The 21,615-nt window shown below is 41.4% G+C and overlaps 1 protein-coding gene across 1 annotated transcript; it reads left to right on the plus strand.

Annotated features, from left to right (window-relative positions):
• Positions 1-474: 474 nt before the first annotated feature.
• Positions 475-20,049, plus strand: LOC306969587 (scavenger receptor cysteine-rich domain-containing protein DMBT1-like; the record flags this gene model as incomplete). The annotated part of the gene is made up of 24 exons (XM_079565250.1): positions 475-783; positions 1,723-1,856; positions 2,636-2,951; positions 3,059-3,340; positions 3,487-3,606; positions 3,678-3,741; positions 4,389-4,513; positions 4,595-4,627; positions 4,711-5,025; positions 5,801-6,112; positions 6,190-6,468; positions 6,675-6,992; positions 7,225-7,350; positions 7,422-7,703; positions 9,784-9,960; positions 10,466-10,777; positions 11,594-11,875; positions 13,702-13,986; positions 14,270-14,554; positions 15,733-16,017; positions 18,143-18,427; positions 18,514-18,825; positions 19,591-19,716; positions 19,781-20,049. Exons 1-24 carry the CDS (start codon positions 603-605, stop codon positions 20,047-20,049), a joined length of 5,505 nt encoding a protein of 1,834 aa, XP_079421376.1. The 5' UTR covers positions 475-602.
• Positions 20,050-21,615: the final 1,566 nt, after the last annotated feature.

The raw sequence follows: 21,615 nt of genomic DNA on the forward strand, positions 1-21,615 counted from the left end.
CACCAGCGGCAGGTTTGTTTGCAACCCGATTTTACTCATTTACAAAATATTTCTTATTATCCCCCATGTGCCAGTGGTCGAGCGACTTTTGAAAAGATCAATGGCTTCCAAACTGTAGTGCAGATACGTCCAGTGATATGCAGAATATGGGATATGACATTTAAAAGTGTAATCAAATGTTTACACTTTAGAAACAAATTAAATGACAGCAAAACTATAATTATGGTCAATATACTCATATTTTTATTTTTATTGTTCCAAATAAATAAATAAAACCATATATTTAATTATTTGGTTTTCCCAGACAAGCATAAAAGTTTAATTGAAAATGCATAGCTGAAAACTGAATAAAGATTATATATCTAGTATTTGATTTGTGTTGCGTTCAAAGTCCAGGGGTTACATAACAGGTCATGAGGCACAGCACTCGGAAAGGTTTTAGTGACTATCTGCTGTGTCGTCTTCTCACAGAGGGGCAGATCAGACTGGTTGGTGGCTCTTCTCCGTGTTCTGGGAGAATTGAGATCTATCACTCAGAGGAATGGAGGACAGTGTGTGACGATCACTGGGACTGGTCTGACGCCGCAGTTGTGTGTAGACAGATGAGATGTGGTAACGTGATGCAGGCCACACGTGGAGCTCAGTTTGGTGAAGGCACTGGTCCCATCTGGCTCAGCGATGTGGACTGTTCGGGCAGTGAGAGCTCTTTGATGGACTGCCACCACAACAGCTTTGGTGAACACGAGTGTGGTCACGATGAAGATGCTGGTGTGGTCTGCTCAGGTAAATGTCTCAAACCGTCAGGCGCCCTGAAACTGGATCATGTTTTGGCAATTTTACATGAGCTAAAAAGCTTCACCAGCGAAAGGCTTCATTCTGCTCACAGACAGACTCCACATAGACCAATGGGAGGGGTTCGCTTGTCCCAGTCTCACCCCGCTTTATTCAAAGACCACTCTAAACCTATTGGTAAACAACCTTTGCTGCTAGGTTTCAGTCTCAATGACCCTACTTCAGCTGGTCACTGTCTGTTACCAGTCTATTGAGCTGCCCTAGGATGAGTCTGGATCTCCTCACAGCGTACAGAGCAAACGGATTGAACCTAAGCTAAAATTTCAACCTCTCTGCCATCAAAGGAGTGGTTAGTGACTTTAAGATTGACTGAGGACCAGCGTTTTCTCTGTGGTATTGTCTTTTCTGCAGCTGTTGTTGGGTTATGCCAATATAATGCCCTTTGCAGACTGCATACAGCCCTTGTTTCTGAAACTCCAGACCAGTGAATACACTCAGGCAAAAATGAGTGCATCCTAAAGACAAAACTCCTAGCCACAAACAGAGCAATGTGGTTTATTCTATTCAGTGCAAAAAATAGGAGCGGGACTAGGACAAGTTAACCCCTCCCATTGGTCTAGATAGAATGTAGTCCACCTGTGAGCAGAAGGCCTTAGTGTCACTGACGAAGCCTTTTGGATGAGAAACGTTTTACACTTTAATAACCAAGTACAGACAATGACTGAAGAACGTAGATCATAATTTAGGATGTCTGATGACTAAACGCTAATGGTTATAGGGAAAATACATTGAGCAGGTTAAGGAACACTGAAAGGTTTCCTGGACTAACTGACTTGCTAACTGTCTGCATACGGTAGGTCTAGGAGTAGGTCTATCATTTTTGTGTTATATATGTGAAGTTGAATATTAAATGGCTGTTCATGTTGATAGGGACGCAAACTGCTATCTTCCTTGAGGATTATCTGTTGGCGTTAATAATCCCAGCAGTTGGAGGTCTACTGCTCCCCCTGGTGTTCATGACGCTGTATCTGCTTCATCAGAGAAGAACTTCAGCTGAACTCACTGTCTGTTCTCATACACACTCTCATTCAGGACTTTGACCTTGATACACTACATTTATATGCTCTCTTTATTTTTTCTGTCCTTTAGAGTCCTTGCGTCAGAGCATCAGGAGAGTGATTCTTTACGAGGCACTGCAGAACGAGTGAACCCATGATTTTGGAGCAAATCAAGACAAGACCAATGAGTGCACTGTGGATGTAAAAAATAAAAATAAACGTTTGTGCATTCGGCCTCTGTGCTCATTGTACAATCATCTGTGTGAAGTTTTTTGTTATTTGGTCCGATTAAATGTATTAGATGACCGCAGTAATGTAAAGTTACTTTAGACTCTTCGAAGTTTGAAGTGCATCAGGTCCATTTCACACTTCCTGAAAGCAGCAGTGAGGCCACAGTTTTTGTGGAAGTTTCGATGATTCCGTTTAAGCAATTTGAAAATTGTTGTAATATAAAGAAGAAAATAGCAGAAGGAAGCTACATGTATCATGGCAGACTTGCTGAGCAGAGTTGGTCATTATCTGATCACTGGTAAGATTTTATTAATTTGTCCTAAGATTTTTTTTGCTGAAGCGTAATGGGCTATGGGCTTGTTATGTTAGTTGCTGTGTGGCTTAGTAGCAGAGCATTTGACCACAAGTCTCATAATAATAACACTAAGACTCTGCTTTTCCCAGCTTCTCTTCTGTTCTCTCAACATTTATATAAATCAGGTTGGTCATTCATAATTTGATAAGTGCTACTAAGCGTGACGGCATAATGACTCTATCCTCGTATCCGAACAGAGGGTCAGATGATCCGACTTGTTGGTCCTGGCTCTTCTCGGTGTTCAGGGAGAGTGGAGGTCTATCACAATGGCAGGTGGGGAACAGTGTGTGATGGCAACTGGGACATGGATGATGCTGCAGTCATATGCAGACAGCTGCACTGTGGGACAGCGGTGAAAGCCCTGGATAAAGCCCAGTTTGGTGAAGGGACTGGTCCAATCTGGCTGGATAGAGTGAGCTGTTCGGGAAGAGAGAGCTCTTTAATGCAGTGCCAACACGACGGGTTTGGTCCGCACTTCTGTCAACATGACGAAGACGCTTCTGCCGTGTGTTCAGGTATCTGTAAACCTTGTCAAAGCAAATCATTATGTCACAAACACATGATAAATAGGCGTATTCTGTATGGCATTTGGAACTTCTACAGTTATGGCTTTGTTTTTCAGCTGTTCTCCCAAAGCCCAGCATTACAATGACCCCTGTCGTTGGCATCATGTTGGGTCAAAATGTCATCGTGGCCTGCTCTATCACTGGCCTCTCAGGAGGTGCTTTCGTCCTGAGGCGCTTCGATCAGGACGTCCAGACTGCAGTCTCCAATCCCGCCATCTTCCATCTGGGCCACATCTCCTTTGACCATGATGGCTATTACATGTGTGTGTACCAGGAACGCTTTTCAGATCAAACCTTCATTTCTCCACCAAGTGACTCTGTTAGAATCCAAGTCATTGGTAACTACTTGTATTTTACAGTGTCAATAAAGTTTAGAAATGCAACGTAACTCTTGTCATCCAATTTGACCTTCTGTCACTTAATCACACTTATCTAACTGCAATAGAAATATAGACTGGATTTAATGCGTACATTTTGCCCACAGTGCCCTTTCTGCTGGTGTTGTTTCCGTCAGCTGTTGGTCTGCTGCTCGTCCTGGGGTGTGTGGTGGCATGTTGCGTTTCTAAAAGAAGATCTGCTGCAGAGCGCTCACACAGCATGCACAGTCTGCATCAATTCACACACTTTATTTTACTGACCTCTCTTCAAATTAAACACAATTCTCTCTTCTCTCAGGGTCTTCAAACAAACCAGAGGACGAGAACGACTACTGCGAGCTTCAGAGGGTTGACAGTGGCGTGTATGAAGACATTGGATCAAGTCGAAGCGGAAAGGAACTTCACTGATCTTGGAGATAACAATTGCTGTTAGATGAACTCGCAAATGAACTCAAGCTGCTCAAGCAGGTGCAATTGTCTTTATACAAATCTAGTACTAAGCATTATAGATGTGACAGAGGCACTAAAGAGTTCAGTTGCAAAAGACTTTGTAGTTTGTTCTATTTGTGGGCAGTGTAATAAAAAAAAAGCCTCTTTTTCCTGTGTCACTGAGTCAATTTCTCAGAACTAAACAGTCAAATGAAAACATGAAGTTGTCCAGTTTAGTCACTCCACTTTTATTTCTACCTCACATTTTAACATGATTTGCAGTACTGAACAGTTTCACTTAAAACCACATTGCAGAAAAGTCCGGAAAGGTCTGAAAAGTTTAAGAGCATCTTGACTCATGAAACATAAAACAAAAAACATACTGCCACCAAACCTACTGCTATTGTCCAGACACAGACAGTGCTTCTTTTGCTTTGGCTTATCAAAATCTGGTTCTAATTTGTCATTAGTAAATGCATTATTACTTTCTTCAAAAAGGCTGCTGCCCTTCCTTTTTATCGAAGACAAGTTTTTTTCTGTGGCGAAACTGGTTTGTAAAATGCAACTTCTTTTGTGAAAGAGGAAGTGCTACTGGTTTGCACTTTGAGTTCACTGTACTTATTTTGAAACCTTTCAGTTTCCTTTGTAAACTACAGAGAGCCATGGCCGTCAGAGGAGCCAAATGTATTTGCCATTTGCTCCTGGGTAAGATACAAATGGATTCACTTTAAGAACATAATACAGTTTACATATAGCGATTGAATGTTGTTGCCTAATTTTCCACAGTGACATCGCTGGTTGTGCCATCTGTACCAAAAGGTTTGGCCTTTTTTGTTTTGTTTATTTAATCAGGTGGGTTTGGTGTAAATTGTTTCTCTTATTCATTCATCTTTAATTGACAGCGGGACAGGTCCGACTGGTTGGTTCTGGATCTTCTCGATGTTCTGGAAGAGTTGAAGTCTATCACAACAGCGTATGGGGAACAGTGTGCGATGATGACTGGGACTTGTCAGATGCTGAAGTCGTGTGCAGGCAGCTGGGCTGTGGAGCAGCTCTGAGTGCGCCTCATGGTCCGCGGTTTGGGCAGGGGAGAGGTGAAATCTGGCTTGATAATGTCCATTGTTCTGGAAATGAAAGCTCCTTAACTCAGTGTGTGCACAACGGGTTTGGTTCACATAACTGTAACCATAATGAAGACGCTGGTGTAGTCTGTTTAGGTAAGATGTTTTGTATGCTTTACATTACAGGTTAGGTTTTGCATCATGGTAATTTTGACTTATCTCTATTAATATGCTTTGAAACTCAATGGAGAACTTGCACGTTTATAAATTCTATAATGTGAGTGCAGGGGGGGGACTAGTTGGAGACTCCAGTTGCTGTTGGTGACAGAGATGTCTCTAAGACGTCCACTGGAGATAAGGCGAGTCTCCAGATAGTCTCGGTGAAAAAAAGCAGGTTCGATTTCAATCCGAGAGGTCTATGCGGTCTGGAGCAGTTTTGTCGCGAATATGGTTTGTTGTCCTCAACCTGTGAGACATTTCTGTGACGCCCCTGCAATGTCCCCGAGATCTGTCAGATACCAAGGAGATCTCAAAGAGTCGTTTGGAGTCTTTTTCTCAATGTCACAGAAAGATCTCAAAGGTTCAGGACAACCAATAGTTTTCGCAACATTGTCACAGCTGCTTGAGACCAAAGAGACCTCTTGGAGACCATGCAGAGACTCCACTAAGATCGAGCATGTTCGTTTTCACCGAGACTACCAGGACACTTGCCTTATTACCAGGGGACGTCACAGAGACATCTCCATGACTAGGCCAATCCATCTCCGCAACTCGGATTGATTGATTGATTGATTGTAGTGAGATAGGCCCTTCAGAGTCGCCTTTTCTGACTTCTTACTATCTGAGATGATAAACTGATGTTGTAACTAAAGCAAGTTTCTCCATCTTGTTCTTCCATTAATAAGTGATTTTTAATGATTCAATATGACAGACGATGTTCGACTGGTGGGCCCTGGTTCCTCCCGATGTTCTGGAAGAGTTGAAGTCCGTCACAACAGCGTATGGGGAACAGTGTGCGATGATGACTGGGACATGTCTGATGCTGCAGTCGTGTGCAGCCAGCTGGACTGTGGAACAGCTTTAATGGTGATAACTGGAGCTAAGTTTGGCCAAGGATCTGAGCAGATATGGCTCGATGATGTACATTGTTCTGGAAGTGAGAGCTCTTTTCTCCAATGCCAACACAATGGGTTTGGTTCAAACGACTGTGGACATGATGAAGATGCGGGTGTGATCTGTTCAGGTAGGATAACACTGAGAGGTCACATTTTATTTTACAGTAATTCACCTGGTATGTTGTGTTCTTCTGTTCTTTTTCAGCCGCGCTCCCAAAGCCCAGTATTTCACTGAGTCCTCAGAGGGCCATGTGGGGTCAAAGTGTCAATGTGACCTGTTCTATCCCTGGGCTCTCAGGAGGAACATTCTCTCTGAGACGTTCACAGCAGGATGTTCAGACTTCAGGCTCTAATCCCACCACTTTCAGATTATCTCCAGTGACTTTCGACAATGTTGGACCTCACGACTGTGTGTATCAGATGGATTTTTCAGGCCAAACCCGTCGCTCGCCACAAAGTGACTCAGTGACTCTTCAAGTTGCAGGTAAAATACACAGATAAGATACATATGGTACTGTTTATAAATCGTTAATCTAGCTTGGTGTTGTTTGAATGTAATTTAAATATGTTGTCAATTTAAACCTTTTTAAATGACTGAATAAAACATATACATTTACAGAACACCAAAACCATGAGTAATTACTTTGACTCTAAGAAAGTAATATTTGTTTCTAACACTTTCCCCTCCAGTGGTGCTGCCTGAGCCCTCCCTGTGTGTGTCCCCTGCTGTTGGGGAGCAGCAGTGCTCCTCAGACACTGCCCACATCACCAGAGGACAGGGCTTTGTCATCAGCTGCTCTGTCCCCTCGGACGTCCCTGAAGGCATCTTTGTTCTGATCTTCTCCAACAGCTCTGTCAATGAGTCTGCCGTCAATCACTCTGCCTCATTCCACTTCCCTGAGTCCCAGTCTGAGCACCAGGGAGAATACCGCTGTGTGTATCAGGTCACTGGGGCAGGAGGACGCACTTTCACTTCAGAGACAGCACCGATAAACATCAACATCAGCTGTAAGTATTTGCACTGTTATCTAGTAAAACCATCAGCTATATTGGTAACTGAAAGGAAATGCATTTATTAATTTATTCAAAAGGTCCCTGAGAAGTCCTGGGTTTGAGTTTTTCCGACCTAATAGTTAAGCTTTATTTATTATTATACAATGTGCATGATTGTGTTCGTTTTCACTACAGGCAAATAACCTTAAAGGATTTGGTTTATAGCCTGACTCTTTCTCGTTTCTAGTGCCCTTGATTTTGTTGGTCGCCCCCTCGGTCGGTGGAGGTCTTCTGCTTCTTGGCCTGGTGCTCCTGCTGTTGCTGCTGCTTAAGAAAAGATCCCGAAATGAGCGGACGGAAACCCACCCCCGGAGTCTGTATCACACATTCATTTAAACGTCTTTGCAAAATGTACTTTATGTTCCAAAGTTAATCTTGTTTCAGCACAAGAAGCTACGAACCAGTGTGTTGAAGACAGTGACGACGACGACGACGACGACTATGTGAACATTGATGAGCAAAAATATGTGAGCAAAAGTGCCTCCAGCTGGCCGGTGAGAAGCAATCCTTACACAGCAGACGGCGGCGGTAAAGAGTTCACCGGTAGAGTGAGATTTTTCAAAAACAGTGAGGACACCTTTGATGAAGAGGAAGAAGATGATGACGATTATGAAAACGTAACAGCGATGGACTCTGAAGATCAGGAAAACATTTATGCAAACACATAAGCTGCTGTTTTCTGTAAATGAAAGACTGGGGGCATCATTGATATTGGATTGTAGAGCTGTTTGCCCCTCCAATATGATTATTTTGTTTTAAATAAATGCAGAAAATGAATGCGACTTTTTACTTCCGGCTCCCAGCACGTGACCAGAAGTGGGCGGGATTAGGCTAAATCTGAATTCCTACATTACAGTGTATGTGGGTGTGAAAGTATGTCAACCACATACACTGAAAAACAAAGTTGCGGGGAAAAATTAGCGACAGGTGTCATGTTGTGGTTTTAAAACATGTTCACGTTATGTCCTCCAAATACATCCATATCTGAGCATGAACATTTCTGTTTTTTAGTGGGGGTGAAATCTGATTAAGCAAAGGGAGACGTCAACATCACTTTAGTTAAGTTCCTCTAATATTTCTGGTAATCCACACAGAGCTGTGAGAAAGACACAAGGCAGTCTCTTTTGATGTAATGATGGGTACAATTTTAAACATCATCATCGACAACATGACAATGCGTCATTAGTAAATGCATTATTACTCTATTCCAAAATGGCTGCAGCTCTTTTTATCAAAGACATGAAAAGAGGAAGTGCTTCTGGTTTGCAGTTTGAGTCCACTCTACTTATCCTGTCAGTTTCCTTTGTAAACTACAGAGAGCCATTTACATAAAGGCAGGAGGAAAAAGTGAGTACACCATTTGGAATTTCTCACATTTCTGCCTAAATTGGTCATAAAATGTGCTCTGATCTTCATCAAAATCATAAGAATGAATAAACAGTGTCTGCTTTAACTAATACCACCCAAACCCTGGTCGGCACTTGGATGGAAAACACCAGGAAGGCTGTGTGAATGTAGTGCAGTGAGTGAGTGAGTGAGTGAGTGAGTAAGTGAGTGAGTGAGTGAGTGAGTGAGTGAGTGAGTGAGTGAGTGAGTGAGTGAGTGAGTGAGTGAGTGAGTGAGTGAGTGAGTGAGTGGTGGTCAGTGGTGGGCCGATGGCACACACTGGCTGCCTCGCTTCCGTCAATCTACCCCACGGCAGCTGTGGCTACAACAGAAGCTTTTCACCACCGAATATGGAGTGAATGAATAAAAAAAGAGTAGAAAAAGAGTGGTGCGCACTGAATGGGTGCTGCTGCCGGATGCTCTCTCATCGAATGCAATTTCTCCATCTGTGAGATCAATAAAGTATCATCTTATCTTATCTTATAATGACGACAGAGTAGCGCTTTGAGAAACTTTGTAATACAGGCTTGTAAAGCGCATTCCAACGGTAAGGCATTATTATCATCATTATCATCACTATCATCATCATTATTATTATTATCATTATCATCACTATCACTATTATCACTATCACTATTATCATCACTATTATTATCACTATTATCATCACTATTATTAATCACTATTATTATCACTATTATCATCACTATTATTATCACTATTATTATTATTTTTTATTATTATTATTATTATTATTAATAATGTAAGTTCCCTTTGTGAATTTGGTGTTGAATGATGTCATATTGTTGAATTTATATTTTGAATAAAGTAGTTCAACATTTTTCTTTTTTGTCAATCAAGACAAGAAAGGCAACAATTAAGCTAATAATCCGCCACTAAAGCAAAATAAACTGATCAACATTTGATCATTTCAAGCTTTCTGTGTTCATTGTGAATGCACTTCTGTGCCACATCACTGACCTAAATAAAAGGTGCATGAGTGCAGGGGTGAAGGGGAAGGGCGGCTCAGAATGCGGGAGACCATTTTAGTCCCGTGGGCCGTGCGGGTGTGAATGCTGATCAAGCAATGGGAGAGGCCAGCATCACTTTAGTTAAGTTCCTCTAATATTTCTTGTAAACCACACAGAGCTGTGGGAAAGACACAAGGCAGTCTCTTTCAATGTTTAACGATGGGTGCGATTTTAAACATCATCATCGACAACATCCTAGCTCAGAAAAACATGCTTTTTCCTCTCGTCTATCTGCTGATTGCCCTGACCGCACTTCCAGCAGGTGAGTCCTAAACATGGGATTCATTTGGGTTCATATTTACTCACTATGGTGTGTCTCATTCTCACAGGGGGGCAGCAGATCAGACTTGTTGGCCCTGGTTCTTCTCGATGTTCCGGAAGAGTAGAAGTCTATTATAACAGCCAATGGGGAACAGTGTGTGACGATGACTGGGACGTGTCTGATGCCATAGTCGCGTGCAGGCTGCTGGACTGTGGAACACCTATTATGACATTGAAAAGGTTTGGTCAGGGAACTGGCCCAATCTTGCTTGATGATGTTAAGTGTTCTGGAAGAGAAAGATCTTTGACCCAGTGCGGACATAGAGGATTTGGAATTCATGATTGCGGACATGGTGAAGACGTTGGTGTGGTCTGTTCAGGTAAGATATTTTTGGGATTACATTTTTCACACACACATGTCGTTTGTTTGGATGTCACTCAGTTCAGAAAGTATTGTAATATGTGGCATACAAAATGTTTTAGACTGGAAAAACACGCCTCACATCCCCAACTACTACATTCCACAGTAACTATTTTTGTTGAAGATTTCCCTTGTGGCTCAACAGAGGCATTTGGTTTGCTTAGACACATGTGTGAATTAGTTATGATATTAATTATTTACTCATTACAATAAATACATTATTAAAGATATGAGCTGTGACGTGCCAAAGCTACGTTTTACACATGTTTTAATAACAGTTAATAATGTTGATGCTTTAGACTTTGACCTTACCATGTTTATCTTTACAGATGAGATCCGATTGGCTGGTCCCAGTTCCTCCAGCTGTTCTGGAAGAGTTGAAGTCCGTCACAACAGGCAATGGGGAACCGTGTGCGATGATAACTGGGACATGTCTGATGCGACAGTCGTGTGCAGGCACCTGATCTGTGGAACAGCTTTGAGGGCAGTTAAAGAAGCAAAGTTGGGTCAGGGATCTGATCCAATATTGCTGGATGAAGTGAGCTGTTCTGGGAGTGAGAGATCTTTGACCCAGTGTGGGCACAGAGGATTTGGAACGCATGATTGCCAACATAGTGAAGATGCTGGTGTGGTCTGTTCAGGTAAAACATTTAATAATTAATATGAATATTCTGTTTAGGCTGTGTGACCTTGGAATTAGTGGAACATAGTTGAATCCATTTTTCTTCAGGCTGTATGTTGCCACTTTTTAGTTTAGTTTAGTTTAGTTTAGTTTATTTATTTATTTGAACAGGGACAGTGTACAATATACATTAACCTCAAAGGGAGAGATGCATTGTACCAGGTTATAGCACTTGTGCTAATTTCCACCTGTAGTCCCTGGGCAGACTGATGTTAAAATAACCAATAGAGATGTGGGGCATCAGAGCAGCTGCATTTCTGACAGAGGTCAGAGTTTGATGTGTCCCAACCTTTGAGAAATCTAATACTTTTAGCAATCTGTCAATCGAAGGAGTGTTTGAACCAGGACAGACTAAACTACAGCAAACGGTAGGCCATATCAATGAAAATGGATAAGCAACAGTGTGCTGTGTGAGTGCACTTATGTGTGCACTAAACAGCGCTCCAATGAAGTAGCTGAACCAGCTTGTACTGAAGAACACAGGCCAACCACTCGTATAATTTTGGCAAATAAACTTTGTGAAAGTATGTCACACAAAGTGCTTGTCGGAAGCTGAACACATAAAGCACGAAAAGAGAAGTGTACACTGAGAAAACACCACAGAGAGAAATGTGGGTTTGAAGTTGATTGATAGATGTACATGAAATTGGCATTTTGAAATTGAGTTGGCTGAATATGTAGTGAGATGTGGAGTGAGTTCCACATCTCTATATGTGCATTGTTTTGTTTTGACATATTCATAACCCATATTCAAAACCCTTTTTCCTTCCATTAGGAAGTTTCTCAAAACCCACGATTGGTGTGTCCAAACAGAAGGTGATTTGGGGTCAAAGTGTCAGTGTCACCTGCTCCATCACGACTGAACATCCAGGAGGAACATTCACTCTAAAGCGCCAAACTCGAGATGTTCAGACGTCGACTTCAAACCCTGCCACCTTTACCTTGTCTCCAGTGACCTTTGATAATAAAGGACCTTATAACTGTGTCTATCAGAAAGTGCTCGCAGGTCAATCCTTCAGCTCTCCACAGAGTGACTCTGTGTCACTTGATGTTGCGAGTAAGTTGTAATGACCCCAAAATACTTATTTTCACTGTCTCAATCATGGATGTACTAACAACACAACTCAAGGGATAGTGTAGAGAAGATAAACATTTTAAACAACATTTCAAATACAGTGTTGTACATATATTATTACAGTCACCTTGAGTTGATAGGTATTTTATAATCTTATACTGTATTAAACACTGCATGTCACAGCTCTGCTTTGTTGTTTCATAGTGGTGACTTTACCAAAGCCCAGCGTTTCTATGAGTCCATCTCTGAGGGTCACATGGGGTCAAAGTGTCAGAGTCACCTGCTCCATCACGACTGAACATTCAGGAGGAACATTCACTCTAAAGCACCAAACTCGAGATGTTCAGACGTCGACTTCAAACCCTGCCACCTTCACCGTGTCTCCAGTGACCTTTGATAATAAAGGACCTTACCACTGTGTCTATCAGAAAGTGCTCGCAGGTCGATCCTTCAGCTCTCCACAGAGTGATTTAGTGACACTTGATGTCTCAGGTAAGTTGCAACAACCCAAAACACTCCTTATTATTATTTCAAGTTGCATTATGGATGTATTTAAGACTATGAAAGGGTACCGCCGCCTTTAACCTGTTGGCAATTTGAATAGAGGCCAGTCCAACGTTGGAGTCCCAACCTAGAAAGGATTTTGTGTCGCGAAAGAAATAGCTTTGAAGTTTTCAGCTTGTAGCCTGCTCTTGCCTTCCATCACACCAATTGATCGGAACTACCCTTTCAATGCAACAAAAACATGGGGTTGGCAGATCTAGGTATGCTCAGTCAACTGCCCAACGCAAAGGAAAATGCAGAAGAAAGTGCAGAGATTAAATATCTTTTCAACGACAAACGATAAATATCAATATACAGTATATGGCTGTACAGTATATGTGACCCATCACGAAAACAGGGGACACTAGGTTTTGGGGTATTTGGAGCGGGACAGAGCTTGTGAAAGTGTAATCTCCAAACTTTCCAAGAATGCATGACACATGGAAATCTGATACTATTTTGAGAAGATGTGGCAAGTTGATTCAGGAACTGGAAATATGTCAAAGAGAGGAATTGGCCTCTAAACTTTTGGGCTGTTCTCACGTCTCTCAGAGTGACATAGGGCTCATTTACATCTCATTTAGAAAAGCCATCCCGCTGTATAGCTCCCCTGTCGTCTCAGGCCTTGAGTTCACTCACTCAAACGCACATAAACTGATCGACAATAGGCGCATGTATATAACTGCCTTTTTTTGCATGGCATTTGTTCGCTAAAGGATGTGTCAACCATGCAAACCAAAGCAGCGGTGACTCCTCCCGAAACATCAACAAAAGGAAAAAGGAGACATAAAAGATCAACTCAAATGCAAAATCCACCGTAATATCCATTCATCCATCTTCTTCCACTTGTCCGTTGCCGGGTCGTGGGGGCAGCTGTTGGAGCTGCCCAAATCACATTGCACCAGCCCCTTATGGCTCCTCCTGCAGCTGGTGGGTGGAATCCACCGTAATATAAAGACACAAAACTTACTGTTTGGTGCATTTGCGGGAAGCTTTTTTTGAAGTCACAGCCCTACAGAACGTGCCGATATCTCCCTAAAAAAGCCAGTTTGAACCTAAAAGTTTACATTTTTGAATATACCAATACAGCTAAAACATGTAGAGGCTTCTTCATGGCTTCAACTGAACGATTCTGCAAAAAAGCTTGATATCTCATTGATATCAATATATAACTTGAATCAAGCCATCTTGAATCGCTGGGACACAAGTTATTTTCTTGAACTGTATATGCATCTATGTCACGGCTCTACTTGGTGTTTTCTTAGTGATTTTACCAAAGCCCAGCGTTTCTATGAGTCCATCTCTGGAGGTCACATGGGGTCAAAGTGTCAGAGTCACCTGCTCCATCAAGACTGAACATTCAGGAGGAACATTCACTCTAAAGCACCAAACTCGAGATGTTCAGACGTCGACTTCAAACCCTGCCACCTTCACCTTGTCTGCAGTGACCTTTGATAATGAAGGACCTTATAACTGTGTCTATCAGAAAGTGCTCTCAGGTCGATCCTTCAGCTCTCCACAGAGTGACTCTGTGTCACTTAATATCTCAGGTAAGTTGTGGGAATCCAAGTTTCTTCCACTGATGACGATAGAGGGTGTCCTCTATAATCTTGCATTATATAGTTTACCAAAAGAGGGCAGTGTTGTTTTCTAATTTAACAGCTCTAGTTTATAAGCTGTCACTTTCATCCCACACTGAACTTCTTTTGATTACTTGGTTTAGATCCTAAAGTAGTGTGAAATGTAAAGGTTTTCTTAGATGTGACTTAGAATGATGAGTTTGAGAACCACTGTACTGCACCTATGTCAGATCTCTATGTGGTCTGTTCATAGTGATTTTACCAAAGCCCAGCGTTTCTATGAGTCCATCTCTGGAGGTCACATGGGGTCAAAGTGTCAGAGTCACCTGCTCCATCAAGACTGAACATTCAGGAGGAACATTCACTCTAAAGCACCAAACTCGAGATGTTCAGACGTCGACTTCAAACCCTGCCACCTTCACCTTATCTCCAGTGACCTTTGATAATAAAGGACCTTACCACTGTGTCTATCAGAAAGTGCTCTCAGGTCGATCCTTCAGCTCTCCACAGAGTGATTTAGTAACACTTGATGTCTCAGGTAAGTTGCAAAAATCCAAAAAACACTCATTATTATTTCAAGTTACATGCTGTATGTATTTAAAGAATATGAAAGGGTACCGCCACCTTTAACCTTTTGGCAATTTGAATAGACGTTGGAGTCCCAACCGAGAAAGGATTTTGCCCTCAAGGCCTTTTGCAATGAATCGTTCCTGTTCAGCTGACAGGGCAAACACAACCTTCACAAAGGTCCTGTTTTGTAATGTTTAACATCTACTAAAGATCCTTTGAAATCCTTGTATCGTGGAAGAAATAGCTTTGAAGTTTTCAGCTTGTAGCCTGCTCTTGCCTTCCATCACACCAACTGATCGGAACTGCCCTTTCCACGCAAAAGAGAAATCATGGGGTTGGCAGATCTATGCATGCTCAGTCAACAGCCTAACGCAAAGGAAAATGCAGAAGAAAGTGCAGAGATTAAATGTCTTTTCAACAACATTTGCCATTAATTGTATCAATCAATATAGAGCCGTAAATATCAATATATATGGCTGTATTTTGATATCTCATTTATATCGATATCAATATACAGCCATCTTGAATCGCTGGAACACGAGTTATTTTCTTGAACTGTACATGCATCTATGTCACGGCTCTGTTTGGTCTTTTCTTAGTGATCTTACCAAAGCCCAGCGTTTCTATGAGTCCATCTCTGGAGGTCACATGGGGTCAAAGTGTCAGAGTCACCTGCTCCATCAAGACTGAACATTCAGGAGGAACATTCACTCTAAAGCACCAAACTCGAGATGTTCAGACGTCGACTTCAAACCCTGCCACCTTCACCTTGTCTGCAGTGACCTTTGATAATGAAGGACCTTATAACTGTGTCTATCAGAAAGTGCTCTCAGGTCGATCCTTCAGCTCTCCACAGAGTGACTCTGTATCACTTGACATCTCAGGTAAGTTGTCGGTATCCAAGTTTATTTCCACTGATTAAGATAGAGGGCGCCCTGTATAATCTTGCGTACTTCACCCAAAAAGCTGGAGTGAGTGCTCTGTTGTTTTAGAACTTCACAACTCTAATTTATAAGTTGTCACTTTTCATCACTGTTTTCATTTGCATTATTGGGTTAGATCCCTTCATAGTCTGAACGATGGAGTGAATAATTTGAGAACCACTGTACTGCACCTATGTCAGATCTCTATGTGGTCTGTTCATAGTGATTTTACCAAAGCCCAGCGTTTCTGTGAGTCCATCTCTGGAGGTCACATGGGGTCAAAGTGTCAGATTCACCTGCTCCATCAAGACTGAACATTCAGGAGGAACATTCACTCTAAAGCACCAAGCTCGAGATGTTCAGACGTCGACTTCAAACCCTGCCACCTTCACCTTGTCTCCAGTGACCTTTGATAATGAAAGACCTTACCACTGTGTCTATCAGAAAGTGCTCTCAGGTCGATCCTTCAGCTCTCCACAGAGTGATTTAGTTACACTTGATGTCTCAGGTAAGTTGCAACAATCCAAAAAACACTCATTATTATTTCAAGTTACATCATGGACGTACTTAAAGAATATGAAAGGGTACCGCCACCTTTAACCTGTTGGCAATTTGAATAGACACCAGTCCAACGTTGGAATCCCACCCAACCTAGAAAGGATTTTGCCCTCAAAGCCTTTTGCAATGAACCGTTCCTGTTCAGCTGACAGGGCAAACACAACTTTCACAAAGGTCCTGTTTTGTAATGTTTAGCATCTACTAAAGATCCTTTGAAATCCTTGTATCGTGGGAGAAATCGTTTCGAAGTTTTCAGCTTGTAGCCTGCTCTTGCCTTCCATCACACCAAATGATCGGAACTACCCTTTCCACGCAAAAGAGAAATCATGGGGTTGGCAGATCTATGCATGCTCAGTCAACAGCCTAACGCAAAGGAAAATACAGAAGAAAGTGCAGAGATTAAATGTCTTTTCAACAACATTTGCCATTAATTGTATCAATCAATATAGAGCCATAAATATCAATATATATGGCTGTATTTTGATATCTCATTTATATCGATATCAATATACAGCCATCTTGAATCGCTGGAACACAAGTTATTTTCTTGAACTGTATATGCATCTATGTCACGGCTCTGTTTGGTCTTTTCTTAGTGATTTTACCAAAGCCCAGCGTTTCTATGAGTCCATCTCTGGAGGTCACATGGGGTCAAAGTGTCAGAGTCACCTGCTCCATCAAGACTGAACATTCAGGAGGAACATTCACTCTAAAGCACCAAACTCGAGATGTTCAGACGTCGACTTCAAACCCTGCCACCTTCACCTTGTCTGCAGTGACCTTTGATAATGAAGGACCTTATAACTGTGTCTATCAGAAAGTGCTCTCAGGTCGATCCTTCAGCTCTCCACAGAGTGACTCTGTATCACTTGATGTCTCAGGTAAATTGTAGTAATCCAAAAATTAATATTTCAAATATTATTTCAAGTTACATCATGGACGTATTTAAAGAATATGAAAGGGTACCGCCACCTTTAACCTGTTGGCAATTTGAATAGACACCAGTCCAACGTTGGAATCCCAACCTAGAAAGGATTTTGCCCTCAAAGCCTTTTGCAATGAATCGTTCCTGTTCAGCTGACAGGGCAAACACAACTTGCACACAGCTCCTGTTTTGTAATGTTTAATATCTACTAAAGATCCTTTGAAATCCTTGTATCGTGGGAGAAATCGTTTCGAAGTTTTCAGCTTGTAGCCTGCTCTTGCCTTCCATCACACCAACTGATCGGAACTGCCCTTTCCACGCAAAAGAGAAATCATGGGGTTGGCAGATCTATGCATGCTCAGTCAACAGCCTAACGCAAAGGAAAATGCAGAAGAAAGTGCAGAGATTAAATGTCTTTTCAACAACATTTGCCATTAATTGTATCAATCAATATAGAGCCATAAATATCAATATATATGGCTGTATTTTGATATCTCATTTATATCGATATCAATATACAGCCATCTTGAATCGCTGGAACACGAGTTATTTTCTTGAACTGTACATGCATCTATGTCACGGCTCTGTTTGGTCTTTTCTTAGTGATCTTACCAAAGCCCAGCGTTTCTATGAGTCCATCTCTGGAGGTCACATGGGGTCAAAGTGTCAGAGTCACCTGCTCCATCAAGACTGAACATTCAGGAGGAACATTCACTCTAAAGCACCAAGCTCGAGATGTTCAGACGTCGACTTCAAACCCTGCCACCTTCACCTTGTCTCCAGTGACCTTTGATAATGAAGGACCTTATAACTGTGTCTATCAGAAAGTGCTCTCAGGTCGATCCTTCAGCTCTCCACAGAGTGACTCTGTGTCACTTGACATCTCAGGTAAGTTGTCGGTATCCAAGTTTATTTCCACTGATTAAGATAGAGGGTGCCCTGTATAATCTTGCGTACTTCACCCAAAAAGCTGGAGTGAGTGCTCTGTTGTTTTAGAACTTCACAACTCTAATTTATAAGTTGTCACTTTTCATCACTGTTTTCATTTGCATTATTGGGCTAGATCCCTTCATAGTCTGAACGATGGAGTGAATAATTTGAGAACCACTGTACTGCACCTATGTCAGATCTCTATGTGGTCTGTTCATAGTGATTTTACCAAAGCCCAGCGTTTCTGTGAGTCCATCTCTGGAGGTCACATGGGGTCAAAGTGTCAGAGTCACCTGCTCCATCAAGACTGAACATTCAGGAGGAACATTCACTCTAAAGCACCAAACTCGAGATTTTCAGACGTCGACTTCAAACCCTGCCACCTTCACCTTGTCTGCAGTGACCTTTGATAATGAAGGACCTTATAACTGTGTCTATCAGAAAGTGCTCTCAGGTCGATCCTTCAGCTCTCCACAGAGTGACTCCTTTCGGCTTCAAGTCACTGGTGAGTTTTTCAATTACAAGCGTTTCTATACAATACAATGTGCACACATACCAGATAAACTTCTTACCTTTTTGTTTTCTCTCCAGTGGTGCTGCCTAAGCCCTCCCTGTGTGTGTCCTCTGCTGTTGGGGAGCAGCAGTGCTCCTCAGACACTGTCCACATCACCAGAGGACAGGGCTTTGTCATCAGCTGCTCTGTCCCCTCGGACGTCCCTGAAGGCATCTTTTTTCTGATCTTCTCCAACAGCTCTGTCAATGAGTCTGCCGTCAACCACTCTGCCTCCTTCCACTTCCCTGAGTCCCAGTCTGAGCACCAGGGAGAATACCGCTGTCGGTATCAGGTCACTGGGGCAGGACGCACTTTCACTTCAGAGACAGCAGTGTATCTCAATATAAAGTGTAAGTACTTTTCATGTACTTCCAGTTCTAAGGTAGTTTATGTTTTCAATAGGACTAAACCAACACCTGAACAAAATTGTTACACAATTGTACAATGACAAACAACGCACTTACTTACTTACTTACTTACTTACTTACCTACTTACTTACTTACTGAAAACTTTTGAACATTATCTTAAAAGCAGTTAGATGTTCTTTTACCCATTGCTGACAATTGAAGTAAGGATAAAATATCAACTTCCACTACTTTTTTCAATTTGAATCAAAGTTTATAAACTAATGGCCCCGAGCAGCGAATGTTCATATTTCATGGGAACAAACTGTTTTGGTTTATAAGGTAATATAGGATGTGTGAATGAAAGCCAAGTTGATCTAGTGGGTCCAGAGGGAATAGAACGCTCAACTAAAATCTTTGAAACACACAAAATAACTCAATGAATACAACAAGCATATCAACTGAGCATGTGGCAAATTAGCTGTTAAGCTCTGTGTGACGATAACCATTGGATTTGATGGCGATGCCGTTAAAAGTTTGAATCCTCGTCGCTTTTTTCTTATAGTATATAATGCAATTTAATAAAATGATAATGTGCATTGCAAGTACATTTACCTTTACTTTATTGCATCAAAACTAATATAAAGGTTGATTTATTATCACCTTCTGCTGACCCTTGACCGATACAATTAAAATATTTATTCCGATTTTTTCAGAAAAGCTTGTACAGTATCTTTAACACATATTAACACAGTTGGATTGTCTCCTAGTGCCTTTGGTGTTGGTTGTGGTGCCAGGACTTATTGGAGTTTTGCTGCTGCTCTTCTTGACGATGGCTGTAATCTACCTGGTCCATAAGAGAAAGTCTAAAGCTGGACAGTCTGGAAACACTGAAAGTATGTCGTTGCATGCCGTTTCTTGTTTCACAGTTGTAATGTGTGTTCATGATTTTCGTTCTAGTGACCGTGCCTGCTCAGAACCAGTGTCTTGAAGATGAGGAGGAGGAGGAGGAGGAGGAGGAGGAGGAGGAGGGGACCTACGCTAATGTGGGAGCGCAGAGTTGTGCCTACAGCAAAAGACATGAGCGAAGTAATGTTTACATGACTCCTGACAGGCTTCCAAAGGCCGAAACGAATGAAGTTGATGACGATACCGATGAAGATATATATGGAAATGCAACCATTACAAATAGTGGTGATGAAGAGGAGAACATTTATCAGAATTACTAGGTTTTTGAACAGCAAAATCATCAGGGTTTGACGAGACAAAGTCCTGGAGTTGGGACTTCTGGCTATTACCAGCATGGTTTTGTCAGTAAGCATAACTTAACCGGCTCAACTGAGCAACTTATTCTGTAATCCTACTCACTGTGAAAGAGTGTGAATTGCAATCTTTTTCTCTACCACCAATAATTTCTATTTTATCAAACTGTTTTAATTGTAAAGGTACATTTTGTAATAATGGTGTTACGTTTGTTCTGTTTTATAATTTGCTAAACACTTTGAAATGTATTGGGCTTCTCTTAAAGGCACTCCACGTAACATTTTGGATTCTACTGAAAAATACCAAACATGCTCAGAACGACCAGCTCGACACAGAAAAGCCTATTGTGGCAGTGGGTGATCAAAAATTGGATTTGGTTGAGGATCTAACCTATTTAAAACTCATATTTGGCTGCTTTTAGTCAATATCTCTATGGAGACAAGCTGGAGACGTCCCGCTCCCAGAAAAGTTTACAATCGGGTCTGAGGAGAGCCACATTTTTTTAGGTATTTTTTCCACAATATAATTATCAAAATTAAAAATCAATGTTTGTATTTTTTTTTCATTGGGTGAAATGTTACGCAGTGTGGCTTTAATTAGGCTATATTTTTGAGCTTGTAAGATAAAGCCAAGTGCGAGCAAGTGTATTTAAACATTGTTTTACTTATTTTTGTAACAAATAACTCATGCGTTTGTTATATTTGTTATAACAACTGAATCTAGGTCCAGAGCAAACAATCTAAATCTACAGGCCATTGTCATCTGTATTCCTTTGTAGCAGTTAACACAGAAAAATAATAATAATAAACTGTTGCAATCTGTTTCTTGAATGTTTAATAACTGATGTTCAGTTAGTTTTGTTTTGCTTCTAACTTCTTTTTTTTTTTAACTTAATAACCCCTTTAACCATTACCAGTGCTGACTACAATAACTGGGTTATATATACATACAGCAGAGGCGGCCATCTTGAATCCCCCATTCTATTTCGATCGCTGGCATCCCCCTGCCACTTCAATGACACACTTCTTTATTTCTGCAGCTGCCTTCTTCATTGAAACTCGACTCTGTTTGTGCAATGCGACAAGCTGACCAATGGAGTTCTGTTTAGACCCCGGGTTAATTTCGACATCAATATAAATTTTATTGACTGAATGGCCTTGTAGAAAGTTGTTGTTGCGTTTGTTTTTTATTAACAAATTAATTGACTTTTATCTAATGTCATTTGCATGTCATTTTTTCGTCTAGTTTGTTGCTCTTTGATGGGTAAGAAATGGCATTAAATTCAAATTGTTTCCTCAGAAGCTTGAATAGTGTTTTTATTTAATCCCTGTTTGTATTTAGTTTGTAAAGTAAATACTATATCTGGTCATTTAGTCATTGTGTTCGTCAAACCAAAACAAAGGCTGGTTTTAGGCTGTGACTCTCCAAAGTAAACAGTGAGCCGGCATATTTGCTCTCTTAGCTGTAGAGCTGTAGATAGCTGTGGCACACACTTCTTGTTAGGCTCTTTTCACAAACACAGTCTGAGGAAT

The sequence above is a fragment of the Gobius niger genome, assembly GCF_951799975.1.
Source record: "Gobius niger genome assembly, chromosome: 10".
NCBI lineage: Eukaryota > Metazoa > Chordata > Actinopteri > Gobiiformes > Gobiidae > Gobius > Gobius niger.